The following is a 26,696-nucleotide window of genomic DNA, read 5'->3' as shown; positions in this document are numbered from 1 at the left end:
TTGCATTGGATTGTGGATTGATGCCGAATCAGTCACGGCTAGAGTGAAATCTCTTAAAAACAGTTATTGTCGTTGGCTAAAACAACATCAGCAGAACTGTGACATAGAGCGATGGCAACAAATCGCTTTCCGGTGCAGTCAAATAACTCAACCATGATACGGGATGTAATCCGTAGCCACAAACAAAGAGATAATGCAAAAAACTGTATCTGGAAGAATCTTGGTGTGCTCACATTAAAGCGACCTTAGATCAAATAGAAAACATTGGTGAGCCTCACCCACTCCCTGAAGAGATATGGATATGTAAAGCATCCATTTTGGATACTACAGTAATTATTGAACAGCTCAACAACTTCAGAGCAGCGGGCCCCGATGGCACTTGCAATAAACTGTTAAAACTAGAGCCAGACTTGTGGGCCTCTGCATTGCATTTACTGTTTGTCCAAATTGGTATAATAGGTAGAATCCCTAACCCACGGAGTGTGAGCCACATCCTAACATTGTATAAAAAGGGAGCATGGGATGACTCTACGAATTTTAGAATATTGGTGGTGCTCGACATACCATCTAAAATATTTGCTTGAGTACTATTAACAGAATTAAATGACTGGATAACAACTAACAACATTCTGCCAGTTAAACAGATCGGTTTTAGACAACGTTCAAGCACATCCCACAATATAATAGTACTACCATCTGCCATTGAATACGCATGGCAACAAAGAAGGTTGAACGTTTATTGCGCACTAACTGATTTCTCAGCTGCCTTTGATTCAGTTTTAAGGTATTGATTATGGCGCGAGCTCAGTTCTTGGCACATACCTAAAGGGCTACTTGAAATGTTAATGCTACTGTATTCAGACACTTCTGTGCGGATACGCTTGTATGCCAAAGGGAAACTGTCTACGAGCATACCTACAAGATGTGGAGTAAAACAGGGTTGGATAGTGGCAGCAACCCTCTTCAACTTATACTTGGCCTATATGGAATATGCCTTTCAAAACCCCATTACATATCCAGTAAAAGTTGGTTTGTCATCCGTGGAATGGTTAGTATACGCGGAGGATCTGCTATTGCTCGACTACACTCCAGCTGGCCTTCAGAGGTTGCTTGACTTACTGGCTGTCTATTCTGACGAGAATGGGCTAAAAATAAACATTGATAAGAGCAGAATAATGGTTTTTCCGATAAAGACCATCCCTAAATTACATGTATGGTCAATGAATGGTGCACATCTAGAACAGGTCCCCAGTTAGGAGTACTTGGGGATTTTATTTGATAATAAATTAACCCAGGAAAGGCAATGGCTATCAATAAAATCACGATTCCTTACTTCAGCCAGTGCGATCAGTCCTTTATTGGCAGGAATGCCGGATCATCTGGGCAAACTATTCTATTGATGTACATTATAGCTATGCTCTTATATGCAATTGAGATATGGTGAAACAAATGTATATCCCGCCTAGAAAAACTTGGGGCGATGATACTTCAAAAACGTATGCATCTGCTTACGACCATATCAGTGGAATATTTGTACTTCGAATTTAACATTAAATGCATAACGGTAGTACATAAGTAGATCTGTCAATTGTTATGACAATCTGACTAAGTTAATGAACGGTACCATTGTTCGATCATATATACAAGCATTCATGAAAATTGATACATGCTCAATGATGGGTACGCTGGCCATTATTAAAAACATGCATGAAAAATGGTTTGGCCGGGTATTTGCAACCCTTAACTATCACACCTCCTGCCCAAGTTAAGGGTTGGCTTAAAATGAAATTGGCAGTGTACAGTAAAGAGAGCCACTTAGTGGAGTTAGCAACTCGAGTACATAGTGGCCATTATTGTCAATATTATTCTAATCGTGAGACTGTACCCACATACCTCAAGGCCGACCCCATTCCTTTGACATTTGGTTTTTATCTTTTAATGACATTTAGCAACTCGGATGCACTTGAAACTAAAGGTGCTCGCCGAGCCCTAAGTCATGATATGAGGCAATGCCGACCGTGTGGTTGTGAAGTTACTGAGTCACTTTAACATTTAATGATGGATTCTGAAAGTCTCCTTGCATTACGAATCCAATTTCTGAAATGTTATAATAATCAGGGTGAGTGTTGTAATGCTTCAATGCTATGACAACATTTTATGTAAGGTGATGACTGCAATCTTATTTATTGTATGGTGTCATTTTATTTGCGAGTAGTTGACATTTTAAATTGCTTGAGTTAGGTTGTTTTATAACTCAAGATGTTTTAACCTTACAGTGTATGAGTGTGTATAGGCTCTTTCTGACTTGATGTTGTTCTGATGAACTGTGAATTATGTGTACTCATTTGTGTGTGTAATTGTTGCATATACAAAGCTGAAATGCTATTTGGTATATTAAAATAAATTGAAAATATACAATGTATTGTAGATTTATTTTTTCAATATTTTGTGTATTTTTTAATTTGCAATGTTTTGGATGAATTATGCTTGTGAATGTTACATTTTAAGTTTATTACGTAGTAATTTTGCATTACAAGAATATTTGATACTTCTTTTAACATACTTTAGGTGTACATTTAATGTACTTTTGAATTATTTTACATTTTATACAATTACTTTTTTATGTGTCATATTGTTATAATGTTATGGTACTATTGTTTGCTTTTTGAGTTAAGGTTACGCTATTTGATTGTAATATATTATTTCAGTCAGTCAAGCAACTTTATTCGGCCTGAAAGGCCATCAAAGTGCATCCTAAAAAACAGTTCTAATACATGAAAGCATAGAGAAACACAAAAAAAAAAAAAAGAAGAACGACAACACACCCAAATAGAGAACCAAACCATCCATGAGTGCCCCCGCACAGATCTCTAGGCCAATAATCAGAAACCCTCAACCACCTTCCCTCTGGTATCTCCCATAGCGCCTCGGGCCCAAGGCGGTTAGATTTGCCCCTGAAAGGGGACTAAACCCAGAGGAGGCTCTTGCAGGGCACACAAGGGCAGGTATAGGGTGTGCGCTGACAGTGATACCACTTTTCCCTATCAGCCAGTGGCCATTACATTTTTCCAATACGGCCCTTGCCAGATGGGCGCTCCCAAAAACCAGTTTGACAATGTCCGTTTTGGCTGAAGGATTGGACAGTCTGGTGCACTCCAACAGAGAGCCCATGGACACGAACCCACACTCCCCCACAGCCCGCAACCAATGTAAACATTTATTCCGCAGGGCGTCCCTTGGTTCCCTTATGCCAAAAGTGGGTTTTGGAACACCATGAAGGAGGACCATGGAGCTACTACAGCCTTCATTAGTGTGGCGCCCCAACTTCGGCCTGCCCGGACCGGGGATTGAGGCACTGGCCCTCCTCCCCACGCGGTGCTGCAACAATGGGGGCTTAGTCCTTAAGTCTAGATCAGTGGTTTCCCTCCTTCGGGGTGACAGTGGGGGAAAACCTAGCTTTGATCGGCTCCTCAGGGACTGGAGAGACCTAGCCCCGGAGGTAGCCAGGGACAGACAGGGGGTCGAGGGATATATCCCTTTATCAAAGTCAAGCTTAGGACCCCTAGGGCCGGACCCTACTGCGCCCTCACCTTCCCTACCCGTACCCTCCTCCCCCCTAGTCCCCCGCGTCCCCTTGATCAATACTAACAAAAGATTTTTGATCTCAACCATCTCTGATAACAGGAGGTTCCAGGGACAGCTAGGGAGCGTTGCAAAATCAGAGGAAGTTTGGGCTGGTAGAAAATGTTCTCCTTTTGGGGTGGATTTAGAGGCCAAGGGAGGGCTAAAACGGGGCAAAGAGCCAACCCCTGGGGAAGCATCAGAGGTTGGCTTAGTACCAGATCTGGACGGAGGGCAGGACTTCTCTCCCCCGCTCATGTCAACTGGACCCAAGGCCTCAGGAACCACAAACATGGGCACAAGGGAGGCGGCGGAATGGGCTTCAGCTTCAGTATGAGGAACTATAACCTCGTGGTTTTGGCCGGAAGATGGATGGAGAGGGGCCAGTGCCAGAGAAGGCAACAGAGGTGGGACCATAGATGGAGCCAGCGACACATTCCCTTTGATCAGTTTCGAAAACCCTATTGAGATCCTCTCACAGCCGTTGGCCAAGGTATCCAGAAGTCCGGCTGTAGCCACACAGTCAAGACCCCCTCCAGGGGTTAACAGGTTGACGGGGGTCCCAAGGTCATCCAGAAATGGGTTTATATGTCCGGTTGTAAGAAGAGGGATTGAAACATGATCACAGGAGGACCCAAAGGGCCTTAGTAGGGGCCCCACCTGCGAGCTGGGGGGGCAGGGTGGCTTGAACAAGGATTCTGAAGAGGCTCCCTCTTTGGTGCAAGCAGTGACCGAGGACAGTTGGGCAGGAGCTCCTTTCCCACAAAGACTCCCAATGCAAGTTCCCTTTGCCTGCATAGCCCCCAGTGCTTTGCTCGACATACCTCCCCTCAGCCTTCTGCCCTAAATTGGCTTCCGATTCGCCAGTGGGGCCGAGGGTCCCTGAAGACTCGATAGAAGAGAGGATTTAGAGAGGTGAAGTGGGGAGAAAGGAGAGGAAATGGCTCCACCTTCCATGGCTCCATTGGCGACATCCTGGGGAAGACCCACCATGATATGACCTTAAGCGCCTGCAGGGGGGGTAATAGAGGTCTAGCCCTCCACAATACACAGTACGCTGTAGGCCTTGTTGGCTTTGTTGGCCCTCCCCACAGTAAATGCCTCAGTCTCACCTCACAGTCCAGGTACACCACCACGGGTCCGCGAACACCCTACGGGACGCTAACACCCGCGCCCTTTCTCCCACGGGCTTCACCCTGCGGGTCCCGTTATCAGCAGAAGTAGTGGGGGGGGCGTGGCTTCGGTATGGCGGCCCTCCCGGGCCAAGCTGCGGGACGCTAACACCCGCGCCCTTTCTCCCGCGGGCTTCACCCTGCGGGTCCCGTTATCAGCAGAAGTAGTGGGGGGGCGTGGCTTCGGTATGGCGGCCCTCCTGGGCCAAGCTGCGGGACGCTAACACCCGCGCCCTTTCTCCCGCGGGCTTCACCCTGCGGGTCCCGTTATCAGCAGAAGTAGTGGGGGGGCGTGGCTTCGGTATGGTGGCCCTCCTGGGCCAAGCTGCGGGACGCTAACACCCGCGCCCTTTCTCCCGCGGGCTTCACCCTGCGGGTCCCGTTATCAGCAGAAGTAGTGGGGGGGGCGTGGCTTCGGTATGGCGGCCCTCCTGGGCCAAGCTACAGTTTGCTGCCTTAACCTTATTATTTCTGATGTTTGTAGACTAAACGTTTGTTGTTTTAACCTTAACACATTTTTCTTTTTAAATAATTTAAACTTTCTTTTACAGTTACATGATTTTTGATTTTGAGGGTTTGCTGTAATACTAGCATATGTTGTAAGAGCATGTAGTATACATGTGTGTGGTATAAGAGCCTGTTTTATAACAGCCAGTTTGGAAACAGTGTTAAAATGCCACTCCCACCAATAAAACCAGAATCCTTTAATGGATCTTAATAACAAGATGTAATTTGATTCCAGAGTAATATGCAGGAAAGGTGAACGGGTGTGTACTGTAACAAGGCTATGGTATCAAAGTAAGACAGGCACAAGTGATCACAGTTCAAGGGTGTTTATTGAACCTTTTACAGGGGTGTGAAAACACCTATCTAGCCCTAAATCTAGGATGGGAGAAAGCTACTACCATCAAATAAAGCTACTACCATCAAATAATAATAATAATACAGTCCTTGTGGAGTCTAGTCAGATAAAAAAAAGGGCCTATACTGAAAAAAACTATTGCCAAACCTTACCGCTATATTACAAAATAGTATGGGACAATGTTCAGAAAAAAGAAAGAAGTGTTCACAAAATGATAAATCAGGATGTGTAGGCCGGGGCTCCCCTTCCCTCACGTTTTTAGCATGGGCAAGGCGGGTCACTTGAGCACAGCACACTCCTGGCCTTCTCTGGCACGAGGTCCCAGTTCCTTTCTCCTATATCAGGGCCTTTCGGTGCCTGAGTCTCTTTGGTGCAACGTCTCTTGCTTCAGAGGGCCTGATGTTCCATAAACAATAAAGAGAAAAAGTTCCTTCCTTGATATTCACGTCGAGCGATTTACTCTTCACCCTGGATCCCCCTCTTCTGGGCTCAGATCCTCAACATTCACAATTAGTCCCCCTCAGCCGGGCTCAGACCAATTAATTCACAATTCGTCCCCCTCTTCCAGGCTTAGACCAATTTCAATAACAATGTTTTCCTGGCTGATTTTTATTATTCACCCTCAGTTCCCCCTCCACTGGTCTCAGACCCATTTTACACAATTAGCCCTCCTTAGCCGGGCTCAAACCAATTTCAACACGTTGGCGATCAAAGACTTTCGAATGTGAATGGGATTCCACTCAACCTGTTACAGGACCACTTCGATTCACCTTTTATTAATCTGTTGCATGCTTCGGGGTACCAAAACAGAGAGCTTCGAGTGAGCACCCAGGTCGCACCGGACCACTCTGATTCTGGGACCATTCTTGCTTAGGACATAATGTGGCATTTATAACGTGCCTGTAGACAAGTGTTTCTAGGCACGACAAGACAAGAAGGGGGAAACACAGGAGGACAAAATAACGATCTTACTAGACCTTTTGTCATTCAGATCATGCAAGTGTGGGGAAGACGGAAGCAGAGAAGTGCCAGGAAGGGAGGGGAAGGTGCAAGTGCAGTTAACTCACAAGTGCAGCCAGTGAGTGGCTCATAAGTGCAGAGAGAAGGATCTGTAGCGTTGCAGATACAGACCCTTAAGTGCTGGGGAGCACAGGGGCAGTGCAAGGGCAACTGAGCATGCAGGATCCAGGGCCCGAGTTCAGAGGGTGACCAGGTGACCAGTGCGCAGAGAAGTCAGGTGCATCAGCAGTGGAGATGAAGAGAGAAAGCAGAAGTGAAAAGGAAGGTCTTGTGTTTCTTCCGGAACAGAAAGCGGTTCTGATCAAGGTTGAGAGTGGCAGGGAGGCTGTTCCAGAGACAGGCCCCAGCCGAGGAGATATATCTGCCCCCAACTCTCTGCTTGGAGAAGCGTCTGACCCTCAAAGTTGGAGGTGGATGAGCGGAGAGCTTGAGAAGGAAGATGTTTGGAAGAGAAAGTTGCAAGTAGAGCGGTTCCAGACCCCAGAAAGCCTTTTGGACAATGCAGAGGGTCTTGAAGTTGTACCTTGCAACCACGGGGAGCCAGTGAAGAGATTTCAGAGCTGGAGAGATACAATCCCTGGGCTTGAGGCCAAGGACAAGTCTCACAGTCCTGTTTGGGATAAGTTGTACAGGTCGAAGAGTAGAGGCAGGGAGATTTAGAAGAGCCTGTTGCAATAGTCCAGCCTAGAGAGGACCAGAGCTCTGGAGACAGTGAGCTTCTGGGGGAAAGTGAGAAAGGGAATAATACCTCTGAGGAGGTGCAGCGGATAGTTTGACTTCTTAGAGATGTCAGAGATGTGAGGAGAGAAGGAGAGGGTGGAGTCAAAGATGACACCAAGTTTCTTAGCCTCACAGGAAGGAGCAGCAAGAGGGCCCAGAGCGGGCGGCCAGAGACACAGAGGAAAGGAGGGAGCAGGTGTCCCAATGAGGAGGATCTCAGTCTTACTGGAATTAAGGCAGAGATAATTGGCGGCACACCATTCCTGAATTAGGGCCAGACAGTCTGGTATAAGAGAAGAAGCAGAGGTTGCTGAGGGGAGACTGAAAGGGAGCTGAGTGTCATCCGCATAACATTAAAAAATTGGAGCAGAAAGTAGCGATGCAATGGGCAAGAGTTTCCAGGTAGTAATTGAAGAGCCAGGGAGAGAGGTTAGACCCCTGGGGAACACCACAAGTAGAGAGAGGGATAGAAGAGAGGAAAGACCACAGTTTGACCTGAGAGGGTCAGTCGGTGCGAAAGGAGGTCAACCAGGCCAAAGCCTATCAGTAATACCAAGGTTGTCCCGGAGATGATTGAGCAGGATGACATGGTTGACCATGTCAAAAGCAGAGGATCGATCAAATAGAATGAGGACAGAAGGGAGATTACAGTCAAGATTGGAGAGCAAGTCTTCACGGCTGTTCATGAGAGCAGTTTTTGTGCTTCTGGCAGCTCTGAAGCCAGACTGGTGGTCATGGAGGCAACCAACAATTTAGTATGTAGATTAAGCTGGGAGAGGGCCAGCTTTTCAAAGAGCTTGCCCAGGAAATGAGTGATTGAGATTGGGTGATAGTTAGCAAGAGAGAGAAAGGATCGGGCGAGGGCTTCTTTAGAAGAGGGTGCACAAGAGAGTGCCTATGGGGGAGGGGAAAGTTCTAGTGGTAAAGGAGTGATTGCAGAAATCAGCCAAGACTGGAGCAAGGGTTTCGATGTGGTCCTTGTTAGATCTGAATGAGCAGGGGAGAACATGCTTTCATGAGAATTTAATCAAAGTTTCTTAAAGTTCAATCGTACAAAAGTTCTTAGTTCATACAATGTTGCTGCTTGCAACCCTGAGCATCACAAAGCCCGGCTTGCTATCAGCTTCTCCCGACTCACCTGCTTTGCTGAGCTTGTTGTCGTCGCTTTGTTGCCGGAGTCAAGGACGGTAGCACAGTGGCAATTTCTTCTTCCTGCCTTGGCTATCAATGCGGGAGGGTCCTGTGTACCATTTACAAATGCTGCAATGTTCGTCGGCCGGTCAAACGTTTCTTCTCTTGGAGGATGGCTGAAAGTCATGATCCTTTCTTTAAAATGGGAAGGGCAATTCCATCCTTGTCATCCTCTCTGGTATCACCACCATTCTCCTCGATTTAAACGGCCATCCCCGAATAGCTGCTTCCTCGCACATTTGTCCTTGTCCAGAGTATGCTTTTGTGCTCCACCTTTTATCCGTGTGGGGAAGTGTGATGGAAGTCAGGTGTGTGTAATTAGCAGCAATTGACTGACTAAGCCTGACCATTGTGTTGGGACATGTCAGGTATACGGCTCTAGTGTTAGTCTGTTGTTTCTCATGACGAACTGCCCATGAGAAAGTGTGTTGCAAAAAGGGTGTGGGCAGTTGAGTTTCTAGATATCCTACCGGATATGATGGGGCAAGGGTGTTATAAGGAGGGGGATACCACATCCCACCTTTCATTGTCCCACTTCCACTCCCCGAAGACCCCCATCTATGTGATCCTGCCGCACTGGTCCACCCTCAGGAACTGGTTCCAATAGTGATGGCCGTGTCCTGGCCACCTGGATTACAGATCCCCGGGGACTATTAAGGGAGACACTGTCAGGTTTCTCACAGTACACAAAATGGTAACCCTTCCTACACATTGCATATTGTGACAGCTTTCATTCACAGAAAATAGCGATATCAAGGGCTTAAGAAACACATACTTGATGCATACAGAAAATTATAGAGTTTACAATGAGGATTTCTCAAACATTTCATCGATGCAAGGCCTTTTTTGCTTTACTGGCCTGTTCTGTCAAGCAGAAGTACAAGGATAAGAAAAGTTTGTATGCGCTATGCCCAAACTAGTACCACAACTTAGCTCAGAGTTGTTTCTGTCAAAAGTAAACAGACAAAAGTAAATAGTGGTCCTCTTTTACCTTTGGTAGCATAGGATGAGAGTAGTTTGTTCTCTCGATGGAGGTAGGTCAGCAGTCGAAGCATCCGGAAGGAAATGTCCAAACAGGTGCAGACAAGATAGCAGTGTTCGTAAAATTCACACAGACTAAATACACGAACAATCCATCTGTGGCAAAGTGACTTGCCATGCTTTAGAGGTTGGTGTGAGAAAGAGGGCTAAATGCCACCACCCACCATGTGAGGCATGGCATGGGGGCAACATGAGAAGGATTCCCAAGTCCACCCCACACTGACCTGTGTGCTTGGCAGGGACTTGTCAGAAAGATAGCACAGTCAACACAACCCTTTAAGAAGGGCAATGGCACTGGCAGAGATGCAGAGGGACATGGAAGTAATACCAGCCATGTCACCCATCATAGAGGACAAATATATTTAAGTGAGCAACTTCCTGGTGGTAGCTTGTAAGCACCACACCCAAGCCAAATATTGTTAGTGAGTTTAGGCTTTTGCTAACTCAAAATCTCTCCTTACCCATACATTTCTGAATGTATTCAGGAAATTAGAGATAAAAGTGCTCATGTAGCTGATGGCCAGACACATTCTGCAGGTGTGCATGCGTTCTGAAGATCAAAGGTGGTGGACCGCTGGAAAAAGCCTCAGTTTGTGCACAGAAAGCAGGCCAGCCAAGAATCATGAATCAACTAGAAACATCACTTGTGAGGGAGGGAACCAGAACCAATTACAGGTCCTGGGTCTGGACTATGCACACTGAGTCCTAAGACCAACTCCGAAAGCATAGTTGGGGAGCATATATGAAGCACATAGAGAAACAGGGTACTGTGGGTGAATGGAAAAAAGAAAGATGAAAAGAAGGAGCGTGTTGAAAAAGAGAAAGCCATAACTTTGAATATGTCGGGAAGAGAGCAGAGGCAGTGCCTGGGAGAGGAGAGGAGGATAAGAGTTCCCGAGTGCAATGAAGGTAGCTTGGAAGCAGGACGGAGGAAGGGAAAGAATTCCAAGAGTTCCAGGAAAGAGAATGACCAGAGGTTGCGGAAGGAAAATACCTGAGAGGTTGGGGACAACAAGACAATCCAGAGGTTGGGGAGAGAAATACCCCTATGTTGTGGTGAGAGATAGCTCAGAGGATAGGGAGAGATACACCCCAGATTATGTGGAGAGAGCTACCCAGAGGTTGGGGAAAGAGCTGCCCCATAGGTTGGTGAGAGAGATACTCCAAAAGATGGGGAGGAAGACCATATAGTGTGGGAAGAAGAATGCACCAGGGGTCAAAGGGAGAGAGAGTGTGAGAAAGAGAGAGAGAAAGATACAGAACCTAGATGCTGGGGGGAGACCATCCCTAGGAGGGGGGAGAAGAAAAGCCTTGGGGCAAGGATTGGAGCCAAATGGGAGAGCCCCAGAAGAAAAAAAAGAAAAGGGTCAGAGGGCAATGGAGACAGACTCATAAGGGACTTAGGAAAGCACCCCATAACCTGGGGGAAATGGTATGGCAAGCAGTAAGGAAGGGGGAGGCTACACCAGGAAGGACACAGTTGATAAGGAGTAGTGAGGAGGGGATGGGAACCCCAAGGTGAAAGATCAATTTGAGTGCAAATAAGGAGAAAGTCTAGGTAACAACCTAGGCACCTGGAAAGAGAGGGGGGGGAGAGTGCATGTGCAAAGGTCTTGCCAATAGTAGTGAGAGGAAAGAAGAGCAAGGTCAGAAAGCAAGGCTGGCACTGGGGCCAGATGAGGGTAGCCAGAGGGGAAGGTTAGAGGGTGCCCAGTGAGCCTCATAATCAGAGGCATTAGCCTCTACCTTTTACTCCCAAGCCAAAGAGCTGAAGTCAGGACTGTAACTAGCAAGACTGCCCTTGGAGATGATCAAAATCATACCAGTGGTCACCCCATTCTGGATATAGACACTGGGTCTGCAGTGGCCATGTAGACAATGGTCCCTAGAAGCAAGACTCCTTTGACTTGTATATGGTATCTGGCACCTTGTGCGTTCTAATCCACCCAGCCACCTTTATAGAGCATGGTAATAGGTGACAACTGCCATTGACAAAGTGAGGGGTGGATGTAGATGACTGTGTACAGTTTGTATGACTTGCCTTAATGTGAGTTTGAAGATGTGCATTTGGAAGCACTTTTATCTCTACATGTTATGTGTAGTAAGCAGGTGTGCATTAGGGGCTCGTCTGATAGAAGCATGTTATTAGTGTTCATATACAATAAGGGTCTGCCACCTTTGGCTTTCCAGATGTTTTTGACTATAACTCCCATTATCCCTAACCAGAATAGCCAATAGCCACATATCATGAGAATTGTATTCCAAAACATCTGGACAGCCAAAGGTTGCAGACCCCTAATATGCACAATGTTAATATTACAAACGTACATGTAGGGTTTTAATATAAAATGTAACTCCATTCTGCTTATGTATTGTATGCCTCTTCAAGTGTACATTTTCATATGAAAAGTGTTTCTTTTTCATATGAAATGTGTACATTTATTCCATCACTTTAAAACTGACATCAACATCAGCTATGACTTGCTTTTCATATGAGGTTTTAGCAGATGTTCATTGTGTAATGTAGGAACAGTAAAACTCATATGCACTGTTTACAGTTTGTATGACTTCCCGTTGACGTGAGTTATCAGGAGATGTTAATTTTGTAATGTACCAACTGTAAAACTCGTATGCTCTGCGTACATGATTGCAGCGCATTTTGTAGGCACTTGCGCGGTGTAGTATGTGCTGTAAGTATGTGTGTGATAGGACCATGCATTGTAGGAGCGCATGTCGTATACACACATGTTGTAGGAGAATGTTATGTGTAGTAGGTGATGTGGCGATCCAGAAGGAGGAGTCGGACGACTTGGCGACATGTTCAAAGTGATTTTATTAATATTAAAAGGAAACACCTAACTTGCCCTGCTTCTATGAGGGGAGTTCCCTACCTACCGAAATTAAAAGCTAAGGGTGCTTGTCAAAGTTCAAAATAAAAATCCTCTATCCAAATCCTAGCCAACTGACTGTCCCTTCCACTTTAGAAAACAAACAAAAAAGAGAGACTAGGACATGGTCTCTGTGTTAGATTTCTTCCTAGTCCAACACTTGAATATCAAAAGTTCTTCGATAGCGTACACCAGTTCAAATTTTTCATGCAGACACTGCTGTTCAAAGAAAAGATCCTCAATAAGTTACTACCTTGACAACAATTCAGTGGCTATTGGACTCCCGAAAGTCCTACGGCTCTTTGCTTGCTCACTCTCAACGACATGCTGTACATAGGCCACTTGTCCACTCTGGTTTCTTAGGTTCCCGCAGCCTTGTTGACTTTACCAGCTTGTATGAAAAAAGTTTCTATCTCTTTCAATCAAATTCTTAAGGGGGCTTGCCCAGGTTTCACAGGCTCCCACAACCTTGTAGGCTCTCCCAGCCTTGATTTAGAGCATTCATACTTTTCTTGTTCTGTTTCACAAAGAGCACTTGCCTTCTTAGACTTCTCAGGTTTCCGCAACCTCGTAGGCTTCCCCAGCTTTGGTTCACAGTATCTGTCGTAGGTTTTCACAGCCTTCATAAGTGTTTGTACCTCTCTTGTTCCAGTTCACACAGGCCACTTGCCCTCTCAGGTTTCTATGGTTCCCTAAACTTCTTAGGCTTCCCTAGCCTTGGTTCACAGTATGTGTACCTCTCATCGGTAGTCACTCCATGGGAGAATTTGATTCCCTGGTGTTGCTTCTCTCAACAGCAAATGTCCTTTGGTCGTGGAGCTTGGGGATTTGGGCTCTCCCCGTCGTTCTGGTCTTGGCATCAGTTGCTGGGCCCCAAGCCTACTACAGCTTCTGCCTCTTTCCCAGACCCTGGCTTCTCGGTTGGATTGGATGCCAGCCTTCCAGCTGCCGGCTGGCGTTAGGCTCGCTTTCTATGCTACTGGCAGCTCTGAGGTCTAGCATGGCTCTGCCCCTCTAATATGTCACCTCCTCAGAGGCTCGCCTCTGTGTAAGTATCAGTCTACTCCCTGCGTAGGTGATTTCCCCCTCTTCCCAGTTCATCCTGGATTTATATACGTCATCATGATCAAAGAGGCTGGGTCTTTCTTCCTGACTGCGATGCTCAGGCGAGATCAAGCATTTCCTGAATCCAAAGAGATTGTGGAAACTTCACCTTTCAGTGAATCTAAAGTGAGATCACAAATAAGAGGGTTCTGTTGATGCTCTTTGATTGTGGTGTTCAGGTAATATCCTGCAGGGTTTCAAAACAGAAGTATTCAAAACAGAAGTAACAACGGTCTTTCCAAATCCCATGTAGGCCCATGCAGAATGTTCTCTGGAGAGGGAGTTCCTTATCGGAAATGGGAGTCCTTGCTCCTATAAGGGGAGTCACTCCCACTGAGGTTCTGATTGCCCAGTCCCCTATGGAGGGTCTTGCTTAGTGGGCTCACCTCCGTATCCTCAATGGGGGTGGCCGCCCTACGGGGAGAAGGGAGGAATTGTCCTGATTCGTCACAGTATTTATTTGTTCTTTTCAATCAACTTGAGCCAGGGACTTTTGGGTAGTTATCAGGGATAAGTGGGTCCTTGGCTAATTGGTGCTAGAGCTGTCCCTATCTATATCTACTTCTCTGGTATTGCCCACTGACCAAGCCAACGTGTTCTTACCAGGATACAAGTCAACAGTAACTCCAGTATGTTTGCTTCTGACTTAGGCTAATAGTGTTTCCCCCAATTCTATGACTGTCTAGCTCCATAGGAGTTTTTTAAATTTTCCCTGACCTACCCCGCTTAGTATTCTAAAGAGTTAGGGATGGTTCCTTCGTTCGCCTGGTGTAACTCGCTCTCCTCTCACACATGTTCTTACTTGATCCTTCGATACACTAGGTTCTTAAAATGTTCTCCTCCCACCATGTTACTATCCCTCCAATCACTCACACCGCCTTTCCACCTCCACCCTTTGGTCTTATTTAATTTTGTTTCTCCTGTTCTTACTATCGCTCATACATCCAACTACCCCTCTACCTCCATTATCGTCTCTTCTCTCTGTGAGGGGTCAGAAATGAAAGCCAGACACAAAGTTGTCGTATTTGTGGTTAAAGACTTTTATTTAAATGAAAATGGGTTGGAAAAATGCCTCTCTGACCCCCTGCTAAAGAGAAGTTTCCCTACGTATAAACCAAAAACTAAGGATATGTCCGTGTCAGGATGTAAATAACTGAAAAGCCGTCCTTGTGCCCAAAAAGTTCTATCCTGATGCTCACACTACAAACAAAACTAAAAGTGTGCAAAGAAATGTCTTCAAACTGGTATTGTCAAAAAGTGTTCAAAATTGAAGATAAGAATAACTCCAACAAAAATGTTCTCTAAAACGAAAGACCTTTTTCTGGGTTCAAACAAACAGTTCCTTTTGTGTTTCTCCTGGATTCAGAATGTCCCTGTTAGGCAACAAGTTCAGCAACAGTCTTCAACATATCCTTAATAAATGCTGTTCTATAGTTTTTCTTTGTAGCTTTCCAACTTGCCAGGTATACTCTCCTGCCACGGCTCTTCATATGATTCCCAATGCCTGATGTACTCTCCTGCCAGGACTTCATATGCATTTCATAGTTCCTTCATATCACAAAACTGTATATACTGTGTTGTGCTCAGTATATCTTTCTGCTGTAATATGTGTTCAAGCCTTGCCCCACACTTGCATCTCATGCACTCATTGGAGCTTGACTCGGCCTTGTCTGCATTCAAACAAAGTGTAGAATCAAAACCCAATAAGGTGTTTGTTTGAATACAGAAAAGGCAAAGTTCTTACTGAGTTTTGATTGTGCAGTTTGCCTTTTCTGCATTCAAATAAACCTCTTGCATTTTCTGTATCTGTAATCTCAAAACGTTGTTGGTGCAGTTGCCGGAATGCCCCAGGGTCCCCACTTGCTTTCGGTTGACTAACTGGTTGTCTTCAGCATCTCCGGTCCTGCTTGCGCTTCAGCAGCTTGTCTCTGTGGCTTGCTTACCCACTACTGATGCTGCAGACGTCCTTCCAGCCTGTCTCACGACTTCATGGTCACTTCCCTGCTTCCCTGCAGTTCCCAGTCTGGAGAATGCTGCTTAGCCGGGCTGCTGAGTACCCAGGAACTAACTCACGGCTCCCGGCATCTCCACAGAACCTCCTGCTCTCCCTCTGCATTTCTTGTTCTGGTACACCTCTGCCATGCTGCACCGATATGTGTCTGTGATAAATCCTACATACCCCTCAGTAATACCCTGGCTAAAGTCTCCTCCCAGGTGGCCAGGGAAAGGCAGACACTTCCTGATCCTGACCTAAAGGATGGTGTGCTGCAGGAGGATCACCTGGGAGGAGAAAGGGCCCAGGGGAGTGAAAGGAATCTATTGGATGAGACACAGTATTCCTCTTCCCCTAGGGAGGATGGCTCAGCAATGCCAAAGCCTGTAATGGCTTGTTGTAACAAACATCTAGTTGATGCCCAGTTTGAGAGACCTGTGAAACTAAGAACCTACCTTGTACCCAAAGAAGCAGTGAAAGGAAAATTCAGAAATAACACCAGCGTAAAAGAATTGCCTTTTTCTGTACAATCAGGGTTCATGACTAATTCTTATAAAGTTCTATCAAAGAATGTTATAAGGATAGAATTGGGGCTTGAAAACAAAATAGAAATAAGAAAACCTAATTTTTCCCTTAGGGACTTCAAGTCCCAGAATTCCTTAAGTACTGGAATGAGGAAGAGGGCTGAAGAGGCACAATGTTGCAGGAGTAGTAAGTTCATTAGTGGAAATGACCCACACCTGAGGGAGACTGAGGCCTAAAAGGCCCCCTCATGTGCGGGCCATAGAGAAGGAGTTGGCTCTGCTGGTAAAGAGCAGAGGAAGTCAGAAGCAGCAGGCACGTTGTTCGAGTTGGCAGCCGAGAGAAAAGCTGGAGTAAAGAGGATGCTGGGTCCATTGCAGGACAGATTCCAGCTGGCGGTCTGGAGAGGGTCCGTATCCCCATAAGCCTGAAGTGCAGAGGTCATGCAGCGGGAAGCGTGCAGAATGAAGGCTTTCTTCCACGTGACCTGTTCTTGGGAGGTTGCGCAGCAGGAAGCATGCAGAAGTCTGTTTCGGGAGGCTGGCGTGCACCTCTGAGCCCATCCCTGGTGGCTGGCATGCACCAGGGGGTCTCCGGAGCAAGTGGCGCTCCAGTTGGATGTGGTGTGAATAAAGGCAGATTTACTGAGGAGGTTTGCCGTGTCGTGAAGAGCCAGAGCAGCAGATGTCCTGGGGAACGGAGGTGCACGTCGAGACCGGTGAGTCACCCCGGGGCACTCTGTCCTCGCTCGCAAGTTGGAAGCAGGCGTCTGAGTGAGAGACACTTGCGTAGGATCAGAACAAGTGCAAAGCAGAGTTGGCGTGTGAATGAGAGTATTCCACATATTTATTTTGAATACCGAATAGTTGTAAAACAACACTTGTGTAAGAGTGAAAACGGTCCCCAAATCATTTTTGAATATCTAACTAGGGGAAGCAGCGAAGACTTAAAATACAAAAGCCAAATGACTGCAGTCTGGAAAGTGGGAGTTTGTGGAGTACCCAACCAACTGTAGGGGTGACTTTATTGAGAGTCTGTGTCAACAAGTAGTACCCAAGCCAAAGAGTGGGAATAAGACAAACACCATTGGCCAATATTGTAAACAGCAGAAAGGGGCTAAAGCAAGGGGTATAAACTCTGGAACTATGTGCCCATGTTATATGCAACATCTGGTACAAGTTGTGGTGTCCACACCTTGTCAGCAGCAGAGGAGATATAGAAAGAGACTCTATCCCTGTCAGTCTTTGATTGTTTATGAAATGGGGAAACAAGAGTGGCAAAAAGGTACCCTTCTCAGAACAGATATCCATAAGGAGAGGAAAATAATTTACAGAAAGTGTTGAAGAACATCAATGTGAATCTTGTCTTCCCCGAAAAGTTGTTGAAAGTCTTGAAGCTGTAATTTATTGAATGCTGTGAAACTGTAGCAACCTTGACCATAAAAAGTACTTCTTGTTGGGGAAAGTTGTTCGGGCAGGGGAGTATACCAGAATGGCAAACCTTTGGAAATTATAGGCCTGGCAAGGAAGCAGGCCAAGTGGAAGTTGGAGAAGTGATACAAGCTGGTCCTGACAGAGACAATGCACTGGAGGAAGAGCCAAGCAAGTCTCTTGTGAAGAAGATATATCTCCTAGAGTTGCTAAAGTGGCAAATCATCCTGACCAATATAAACATTGTTGCTATTGAACTAAAAACCTGTTTAAAGAAGAATAATAATCTTATAATCATGTTTTGGAACTTGTTGACAAGTTGAACTTGGCAGTTCAAAACAAAACTGATTGAGTTATTTAGGTAACCAAAGTTCTCTTCAGAACCTGGGCGAACTCTGCTTCCCGGGTTTTAAATGTGATTCTGCTTCACAGTTCAAGACAAGAACACAAGAAAATCCCGATTCACAACCAAATTCCAATATAGTCTGATGTATTTCCTTGTTTATTTGTTGTATGTTTAAGTGTGAGGGACAGATATCCTTTGTTAGAGGATTCCCTTTAGTTTATTTTAGGCAGGGACATCCTCATGAGGGGACGGATGGTGAGGCGTTCCTCCAACATCCTTATAAAATGGCATTTGATGAGAAATCTTCAGAACGTGGTCTGCCTCACATTTCTTACCCCTCACATGTCTTCCGCACTCAAAAGCATTCTCTTTGGAGCAGACGCCTTCTCCTGCACTGCACCCATCTGTAGCGCAGTTGCCAGATTTAAATGTCCCAAACACAGGTATTTCTGTACAATTGGTCTGCACACTGAGCTTCAAGCTTCTCTTACCTTGCAGTCCATAGATGTCATCAGGTATATAGCATTTAAGTCATTTTTCTCCATATTTTTACTTGAGCGGACATCTTCATACAAAGGTGTATTAGAAGCAAAGAGGGGTCTGTTGGAGTTTTGTGCATCTAGGTCAAAGATTTGGTGTTTGACCTAAGGAAAAATTAGAAGTGGTTTCATTACTGACTCTACAAGGGGAAACCAATACCTTACAATATTCCATAGAGGCTTTGGGCATCAGAGGATCTTCCTCATGGGAAAGGTGTGGGGGAATGTCACGTCTTGGTAAGTAAAGTCACAAAATTTCCCTGGTAGCTGTCTCCTCCCATGTGATACTCCCTCATAAAGCCCCCCCTCCAGAGTCAAGATCAGGTAGCGCCTTATGAACCCCAGGTCACATGAGAGGTTAGCGCTGTGAAAACAGGATTGAATCCAAGGGATTCATCACACTGCCTTCCTGCCGTTCTACTTTCTTGCATCTTGGTATTATGAGGTGTCAGAAATTAGAGAAGGACACAAAGTTGTAATGTTTTCAACATTAGACATTTTATTAAAAGAAAAGGGTTTAGATAAAGGCCTTTCTGCCCCCATCATAAGGAGGGTGTCCCTACCTATTAAATCAAAACTAGTAATCAGTCTGTGTCTCAGCGTCCAAATTAGGCAAACTCTCTTTGTGTCCAAAACGTATCCGACTCTCAAACTAAAAATGAATAACAAAAGGTGCAAGGTAAAATTCTATGATTCAAATTCAGCAAAAAGTGTGCAAAAAGTAAGTATGTAAATCCAACAAAACAATCTTTGTTATGTGAGAAACCTGAAGGTGTCTCATTGCTAGTTCCCAGGGAATCTGTCATCCAACACCCTGGTCAGGCAAGGTCAGGCAATTACTAATCATTACACACACCTGACTCCTATCACACTCCCCCACACAGATAAAAGGTGGAGCACGAAAGCACATTTTCAGCAAGGAAAAGCACACAAGGAACCAGAAGTTCCAAGGTGGCGATTTAACATGAGGAGAAAGGTGGTGAGACCGGAGAGGGTTGCATAGATGGTAGTACCGTTGACCTCTAGAAACTGTTACTTTTACGAGCCTTGCAAAGTGTGAAGCCTAAGACTGGGAACTGAAACTGAAAAAGCCTATGTTGTGCATCAAAAGTATCCGGGGTGCTCCTGTGTCGATAACCCAATCCGGGAGGAGCGATTGCCTCTGTGGTACTGTCCTTGGCTCCTGCAAGAAAGCCACATAAGTAGAAGCAGCACATCCAGTGAGTGCGAGAAACCAATAGGAAATCAACTTGTGTTTGAACCAAGGTTGCAAGCGGCAACATTGTATGAAGAAATCTACAAAAGACAGTGTTTGAAGCGCATGTGATGAGAGGCGCGAACAAGTGGAAACGAAAGGAGTGAATTTACTTGGAAAAAGCCAAACCAGATACTGTGTACAGAGTGGTCTCGTGCCACGTGGGTGCTCATTCAAAGGTATCTGTTAGGTATCCAACTGAACAGCAACTGCATTGTAAGAAAGGAACTTTGTATCAAAGTGGTCCTGCGACGGGTCAAGCTAAACCCTGTGCACATTTGAAAGTCTTTGATTAGTATAAAGTGAACTGCAATTGATCCGAGCCCGGCTGACAGAGATTAAGTGAATGTGAAGAAGGGATCTAAGCCAGCTGTGGTGATCCCGGGGTGACACGTGAGTCACCCAAGAAAGTATAATTGTGAAACCTGAAAATAAAGGGATATGGGCCCAGAAGAGGGGGATCCGCAGTATCTAATAAGGTATCTGAGCCCGGCCGAGTCAGATCAAAGGTGAGACACCGAATTGCATAATTGTAAGAAGTAAAGAACCTGCTATTTTTGTTTTGTACGTCAGGCCCTCCGAATCAAGAGACTATTTTTTTGGAAAAGAGACTTGAGCACAGAAGCCCCTGATTCTGGAATTGGAACTCTATCCTTGTGTTTAGAAAGTCAGAGTGTGTGATTAGCTCAAGTAAACTGCCCTGCCCTGTGTTGAAAATGTGGGGAAGGGAGGCCAATGTCCCGAACATGTCATGAATCACCGAATCTACCCCTTCTGGACAACATGGTCTCTCAAACACTGTAGTATTGTATCCAGTGTACTTTCAACATGGCCGACGTTGCTGTGAAACTCACGGTCTAGTCTCCCAGCTATGCCTGCTGCTTCCTTGAAAACAGACACTCCCCCGCGTCTCAACGCTAGCCGTAACGTGCCTGATTGTACTAGCAAGTTACAGCTCTGAATTCTGTTCTTATCCGCCTTTCCAATCCCTTCGGCTTCCAGCAGTTAGCCTTTCTTTCCTTCCTGGTATTCTGTTCTGATCTGCTCAACGCATTTTCCGCCTCATGGTTCTGGGCGATTTCCTTGATCATTCCTGGATTTGTCTACTTTCCTTCCTGGACTTACCTGATTCTTCCGGGGTACCCCCACCCCCCAGAACACTGAATGCTCTCAACCCATCTCCTCCTTGCACGGCCAGAGCATGAACTGCATCGACCCACCTGAATACTGGCGACAGAAGAGACACGTCCCTTTCTGTACAAGGCTCGAACAATCAGGAAGAAGGAGAGTCCTTCGAACCCCAGAAGTAAGACTTCAAAAAGTAAACAGGTGAGCCAAGAGTACGAGTGTGACAGTTTGAAACACCAACAACCTAACAATGAAACAAACACGGCTATACAGGACCTCATGAGAGGAATGCAGGAGTTATCGAAAAGTGGTCCAGAACCTCAAAGCTGAAAACGCAGCACTAAAACAACTCGTTTTGTCCAGGGATTCGGCATTTCAGGAGCGTGCTTCAGTAGGAGGCATTGTGGACAAATATGATGGACCTCTAAAGCATTGCGCTCTTTCCTTGATTCATGCCTGGTGCACTTCACATTTAAACCCTACATTTTTTCTACACCCACGTCTAAGGTGGGCTTTGTGATCTCCCATCTTTTCGGAAATGCTTCAGCCTGGGCAACACCCTTGGTGACTGCAGGAGATCCTCTTCTTGACAATTACGACAGATTCATAGATGCCTTTAAGCCCATGTTTGACCGTCCTGAACAAGTGTATAGTGCCCAAGAGAAATCTTTGGAATTTCAACAAGGAAGTCAAGATATGTTGTCCTATCTAACTCGTTTTAAACAATTGGCTAAAGAAGCTGATTGGACCCCCGAGGCATGCTTTACCTTGTTTGGTCGTGGGTTAAATGAAGAGATCAACGATGAATTAGCAAGAGTGGCCCGTCCAAGTTCCTTCCAGGCACTTTTAGACTTGTCCTTACAAATTGACTTTCGGATTCAAGAAAGAAAGGCAGAGAAGAGAAAGACATGGACTCCACCACAAAAAACCACTTCGGAATACCCTAGCCCCAAAGAGCCTGCAACCTCTAACTCCTCGGATCCTCAACCCATGCAGCTAGGGTCATTACGGGGGCCTATCTCTTCTCCGGAAAGGACTCGTCGGATCAACACTGGGCTCTGTATGTATTGTGCCTCTGAAAAACACTTGCTACAAAACTGCCCAATAGCCCCTCCACAGCGTTCAGGAAACACCAGCTCCCGATCTTGAATGGTGCCCAGCTTTGGGAGGCTGGTCCTTGCTCCGACTCTTCTCTTTCTTTGGGTTCTAATCCGAAGAACTCCCTGGTGATACTACAGGTATTCCTGTTCACCGCCAGCAAAGAAAACCATTCCGTCTTGGCCCTGGTAGATTGCGGTGCCATGGGCATCTTCCTGGACCACGAGTGGGCACTGAAGCACGAGATCCCGAGAGAATCTAAAGGTGTCATCCAGGCAGTCGAAGGAATAAAGGAATAGATGGGAAGCCGTTATCGTGAGGACCCATAACTCAACAAACCACAGAGCTTTTGCTTTCTATACACAATCACCAGGAACTGCAACAATTTGATATAATAAAAGCAGCTCATTATCCAATAGTTCTGGACATGCCCTGGCTTCAGAGACATAACCCGTACATCAAATGGGCTGCTGGATCCTTGTTCTTAGGATCAGAATTTTGCCTTTCACATTGTCTAGCCCGGAAAAGTTTACAAACCCTATCCACAGAAAACAAGATCCTGGAACAACAACTCATCACTGTTTCCAACATCACTCAGGTACCTGAAAATTACCAACAATTTTCAGATGTGTTTTCAACAGCCATTATCCAGTCCCTACTGCCCCATCGACCTGAGGACTGTGCTATCAACAAAGAAGAAGGTGCTTTCATTCCCTTTGGAAGGATGTTCAATCTTTCAGAACCTAAGAAAACAGCCTTACGAGAATACTTGGATACCAATCTAATAAACAGAACCATTCATCCTTCCAAGTCTCCTGCTGGGGCCTCTCTATTTTTTGTGCCCAAAAGGCATACCAAGGAGCTCCGACCATGTCTGGACTACCGGAATCTTAATCAGTGTACCCTCAAGGACCATTATCCATTACCACTCACTTCAGATGATCACCCATCGGCCCCAAAGGTGTTGCCCCCATGCTTTGGGGGTCTGGGGTGGGAGAGGGATGCTTACATAGTAAGAAGCCCCTCCCCCAATTCAAAAACGAATCCCTGGTGTCTAGTGGGCATTGCTGAGCGCGGGTCGAGCAATCTGTGCTCAGCAAGGCTTCAAAAAAGGTATCCTTGGAAAGGGGAGAGTTCCTTTCCAAGGACACCTCCCTTGATCTGAATGGCACAAGTGCCGTTCAGTTCGAGGGTAAGAAAGGTGCAAACGCATCTTTTATTTTCATTGCGGCAGCCATTTTGGCTCCCGCAGTGAAAATTACTTTCGGTTTCATGTTGGAGTACTTTACTCACGCCAAGGTGAAACTGAAGGTAATCCAACCCCCGGGCAGTGAGTGGGGACCTCCTCCTCACATAGCCTGGGGGTTGGATTACAGTTTTGTGCGATCCCTGCTTTCCAGGGATTGCACAAAACAGAATGCCCAAAAGGACAAGCTATCTCGTCCTTGGCACTACAGAGGTAATGTCAACCACGTCATTTAAGGGGTTAAGAGTAGTAGAAATGTCTCTTTCATCTAACACTTTCTTAAAGATGATGAAAAGTGACTTTTCCAAGAAATTATGTTTTAAGGATGGCAAAAGTATCACTTAGCAACTTCAACTTAAGTAATGGTGTTTTAATAGGATGAAAAAAATGTATTTTCCAAACAAAGGTCCTTAAGAGCAGTAGAAATGTCTTTTTTACACAACATATTCTTAAGAGTAGACAGGTCTCTTTCCCACAACACTTTCTTAAGGATGATGAAAGACTGTGTTTTCAAGTAATGATGTTTTAAGGATGGCGAAAGTGTTTCTTCCACGTAGCAACTTATTAAAGAGGGTCTCCTGGTATGCTCTCCTGCCAGGAACCCTTTTCAAAATGTCTGATTACCTAGTGTACTCCCCCGACAGGAATTCCCCTCTGGGCTTGGCAGATCCCCTAGTATACTGTCCTGCCAGGTATCTTTCCACCAAAGGATTACTGCCTGATGCACTTCTTTCACCAAGTCTTCTTACAATCTTTTCTTTATCCTTCAGTTCTTTTTAAGTATAACACAGGTGTACTCCTTCACTGTTTATACTTTATTGGCTCCAGGTATTACTTGTTCCAACTTCCCCCATATAGCCCTCTTGTATATGAATATTTTTACAGATCTTGCCTTTCAATTTCCTCATTATTGTTCATTCGTTTATTACATTTACTCCAGCTTTCCCCATATTGACATTTCATATACAGAGACTTGTGGAAATTCTGTCTTTCTATATCATTTGGTTGTTATTCAAAATAAGTTCTCAGTTGTTTGGACGCCTGTCGGTATGCTCGGGGCTTCCAATACTTCTGGGCAGACTCACAATTTTTAACTGGTGTTTCCAACCCGTGGCGTATGGCTGTGGCTAAATCGATGCTTCGGGAAAGCATTTCCCGCTAAACGGATGCCCCTGCAGTTCTCGCACTGGCTTCTACTTCATCCACTAGTGAGTGTGTATGCTGCTCTTCACTGCAACCGTGTCCCAGATAGCCTTCCCACGCTGCTAGCTCCTCAGCGGTTCACCTGCAGCACCCATTGTGTGTCTCCTGGTCTCTCACCTTACTGGTAGAAAGTGCCTGCCTCCTTCCACACTGTCCGCTCTTGTGTGTCTGCCCCGGTTCTGCTTCACCGTTTTGCATCCCTCTTCTACTTCTTCTTCACATTCAATTTGAAAAGGCACACAATTTTTAAATGTACTGCACAGCTGATTTTCATCACAACAAGTGTGCACATTTAGCTTGGCGTTTCTTCTGCTCCACATTAACTCCTTTCTCCTCTCCCACGTCCCAGTTCTGGAGGTTTTGTAGGAGCTTTAGACTTTCTAAAACTGCATTGCCTTGAATACTTGTTTGAATCAAAACTGTCAAAAACAGGAGATGTTAAGTGAGCATTATGTACATATGAAGTGTTGAAGTGTGAATGGTATCCTGCCTAGGGGGTCTGGCAAGAAGGGATTTTAGGGTTTTACCACTGGAAGGATTTGTATAATGACAACATGCCATCAGATATGGAGGCATTATAGGGTCTCCTTCACATGGAAGGGAAGAATACTGCGTCTCTCCTGATGGGGTCTCCACATTTCCCTGACAGCCTTCTCCTCCCATATGATCCTCCCTCATAATACCACCCATAGAGTCAGGGTCAGGTAGCGGCTGCCATCCCCTTGGCCAAATGGGAGGCAATCTTAGGCTGGGGATCAGTGATGACTCCACAGGATTCATCACAGTATTCTTCTGTTGTAATCTATGTCTCACTCTATGCTGACAGTTACTCCTATTTTCCCACTCACTGCACCCCTTACTATTCTGTTGCTTCTACTATTTTTACTCCATACTTAAAATTCGCTATCGCCCTCTACTAGCGATCTACTGCTTCTTCTGCTCACTAATGCTCTCCAACACCTAGTCCACTTCCAATATTACCCTTCACCCCCCACCTAGTCCTTCTCCCTGACTCGCTGTTCCGCTACTCCCACTACATCTCCATTCCCCATTACTACCTCTGCCTACCTTCACACCCAACTATTACTACCTCTGCCAATACTAACACTAACACTCTGCTGCTCCTACTCTACCTCTACTCCTCACGCTTTCCACTCAAACACTCTACAGACAAGACCCCCTCTTAACAATATCCTCCACACTCCAATTGCTCTTGCCTCATCTGGTCTCTCAGACGCCTCCTTCACCAAATTCTGTCCTCACCCTACTAACCGACACCAAGCGCTACTCACACAGTGACTTAAATAGCCGACCCCCTCTCAGGGTGGGATACTTACCTATCCAACCTGGCTGAAGGGGTGTTTTAGAGGAAGTGCTGCGGAGGCTTCAAAAATGGCTTTTAAGCCCTACCCCTTCTCTGTGTGGAACCTGCAGCATTCTTGGCAAAGAAGGCCCAGCATTTGACACAGGAATGTTGCTCCTTACTCCTTGGTCTTTGTAATAATTGTACCTGGTGGCCTAGTGTGTTTCCAGGACATTTGGAAAAGTGAAACACGCACCCTTTATGTGACCCTTTATATCTTTTGAACTGTAGCACAGATTTTCACCAAATCTTTCAGTCCTGCGTGCCCAAGCCCTAATATAGGAATGTCAAACACTGTGCTGATTGATCCGTCCTACAGCTCAAAAGCTATTAACAATAGAATCTTCGCTTATCAAATGGGCTATGGGTTTCACTTAGCTACAGGGCGGTTATAATATAGTTTCTTCTTTGTTTATATCAAAAGGGTTAGCTGGGCATTCATAAATATGCTCAAAATAAGCCAAAAATATTTACAAAGACAGTTTAGGTCTGGTGATTATATAAAATGCTAATCAATGTACAAGTAGTTGCCTTTGCAATCAAATATTCTCCATCGCCAGAAACATATACTTATAATACAACTCATGTTCGTTAGAGTGGCTGATGACTGACCTATTACTAAGTATATCTACGTAAATGTTGCACAAACCACATGAATTAAATAATAGAGACAGGCTTTTCTGTGCAAGGCTAACAATAACAATTTTTACCAACAGTATTTACCTTTGAGGAGAACAAACATTATTGCGGCATTCTGCGTGAAATGCATGTTGCAGCGTGGCATTGGTTATAAAATAATAAAAATAAATGAAAACCACAGGCGACATTTAAAGAACAGCACTTACATTATGAAGAATTCCTGTAATGGCAAGAGCAGGATCGAGAACAAGTCGGCAAACCTTGATTTCCAAAAACAGTTTTTCAAGTCTGTTGATCTCGGTCTTTAGCACCTCC

The 26,696-nt window shown here is 45.4% G+C and overlaps 1 protein-coding gene across 1 annotated transcript in view; it reads right to left on the bottom strand.

The window, feature by feature from the left end:
- PIK3C2G (phosphatidylinositol-4-phosphate 3-kinase catalytic subunit type 2 gamma) overlaps positions 1-26,696 on the bottom strand; it is a 3,221,975-nt gene that overhangs the window by 939,731 nt on the left and 2,255,548 nt on the right. Inside the window, exon 20 of the mRNA XM_069628394.1 lies at positions 26,588-26,695. Coding sequence (XP_069484495.1) covers positions 26,588-26,695 — 108 coding nt within the window. The remainder of the gene's footprint in view (positions 1-26,587; position 26,696) is intronic.

Source organism: Ambystoma mexicanum, chromosome 12, assembly GCF_040938575.1.
Source record: "Ambystoma mexicanum isolate Mex_15411 chromosome 12, UKY_AmexF1_1, whole genome shotgun sequence".
In the NCBI taxonomy this organism is placed as follows: Eukaryota; Metazoa; Chordata; class Amphibia; order Caudata; family Ambystomatidae; genus Ambystoma; species Ambystoma mexicanum.
Note: the sequence above shows the minus strand (reverse complement) of the source record. Positions and strands in the feature narration are given on the sequence as shown.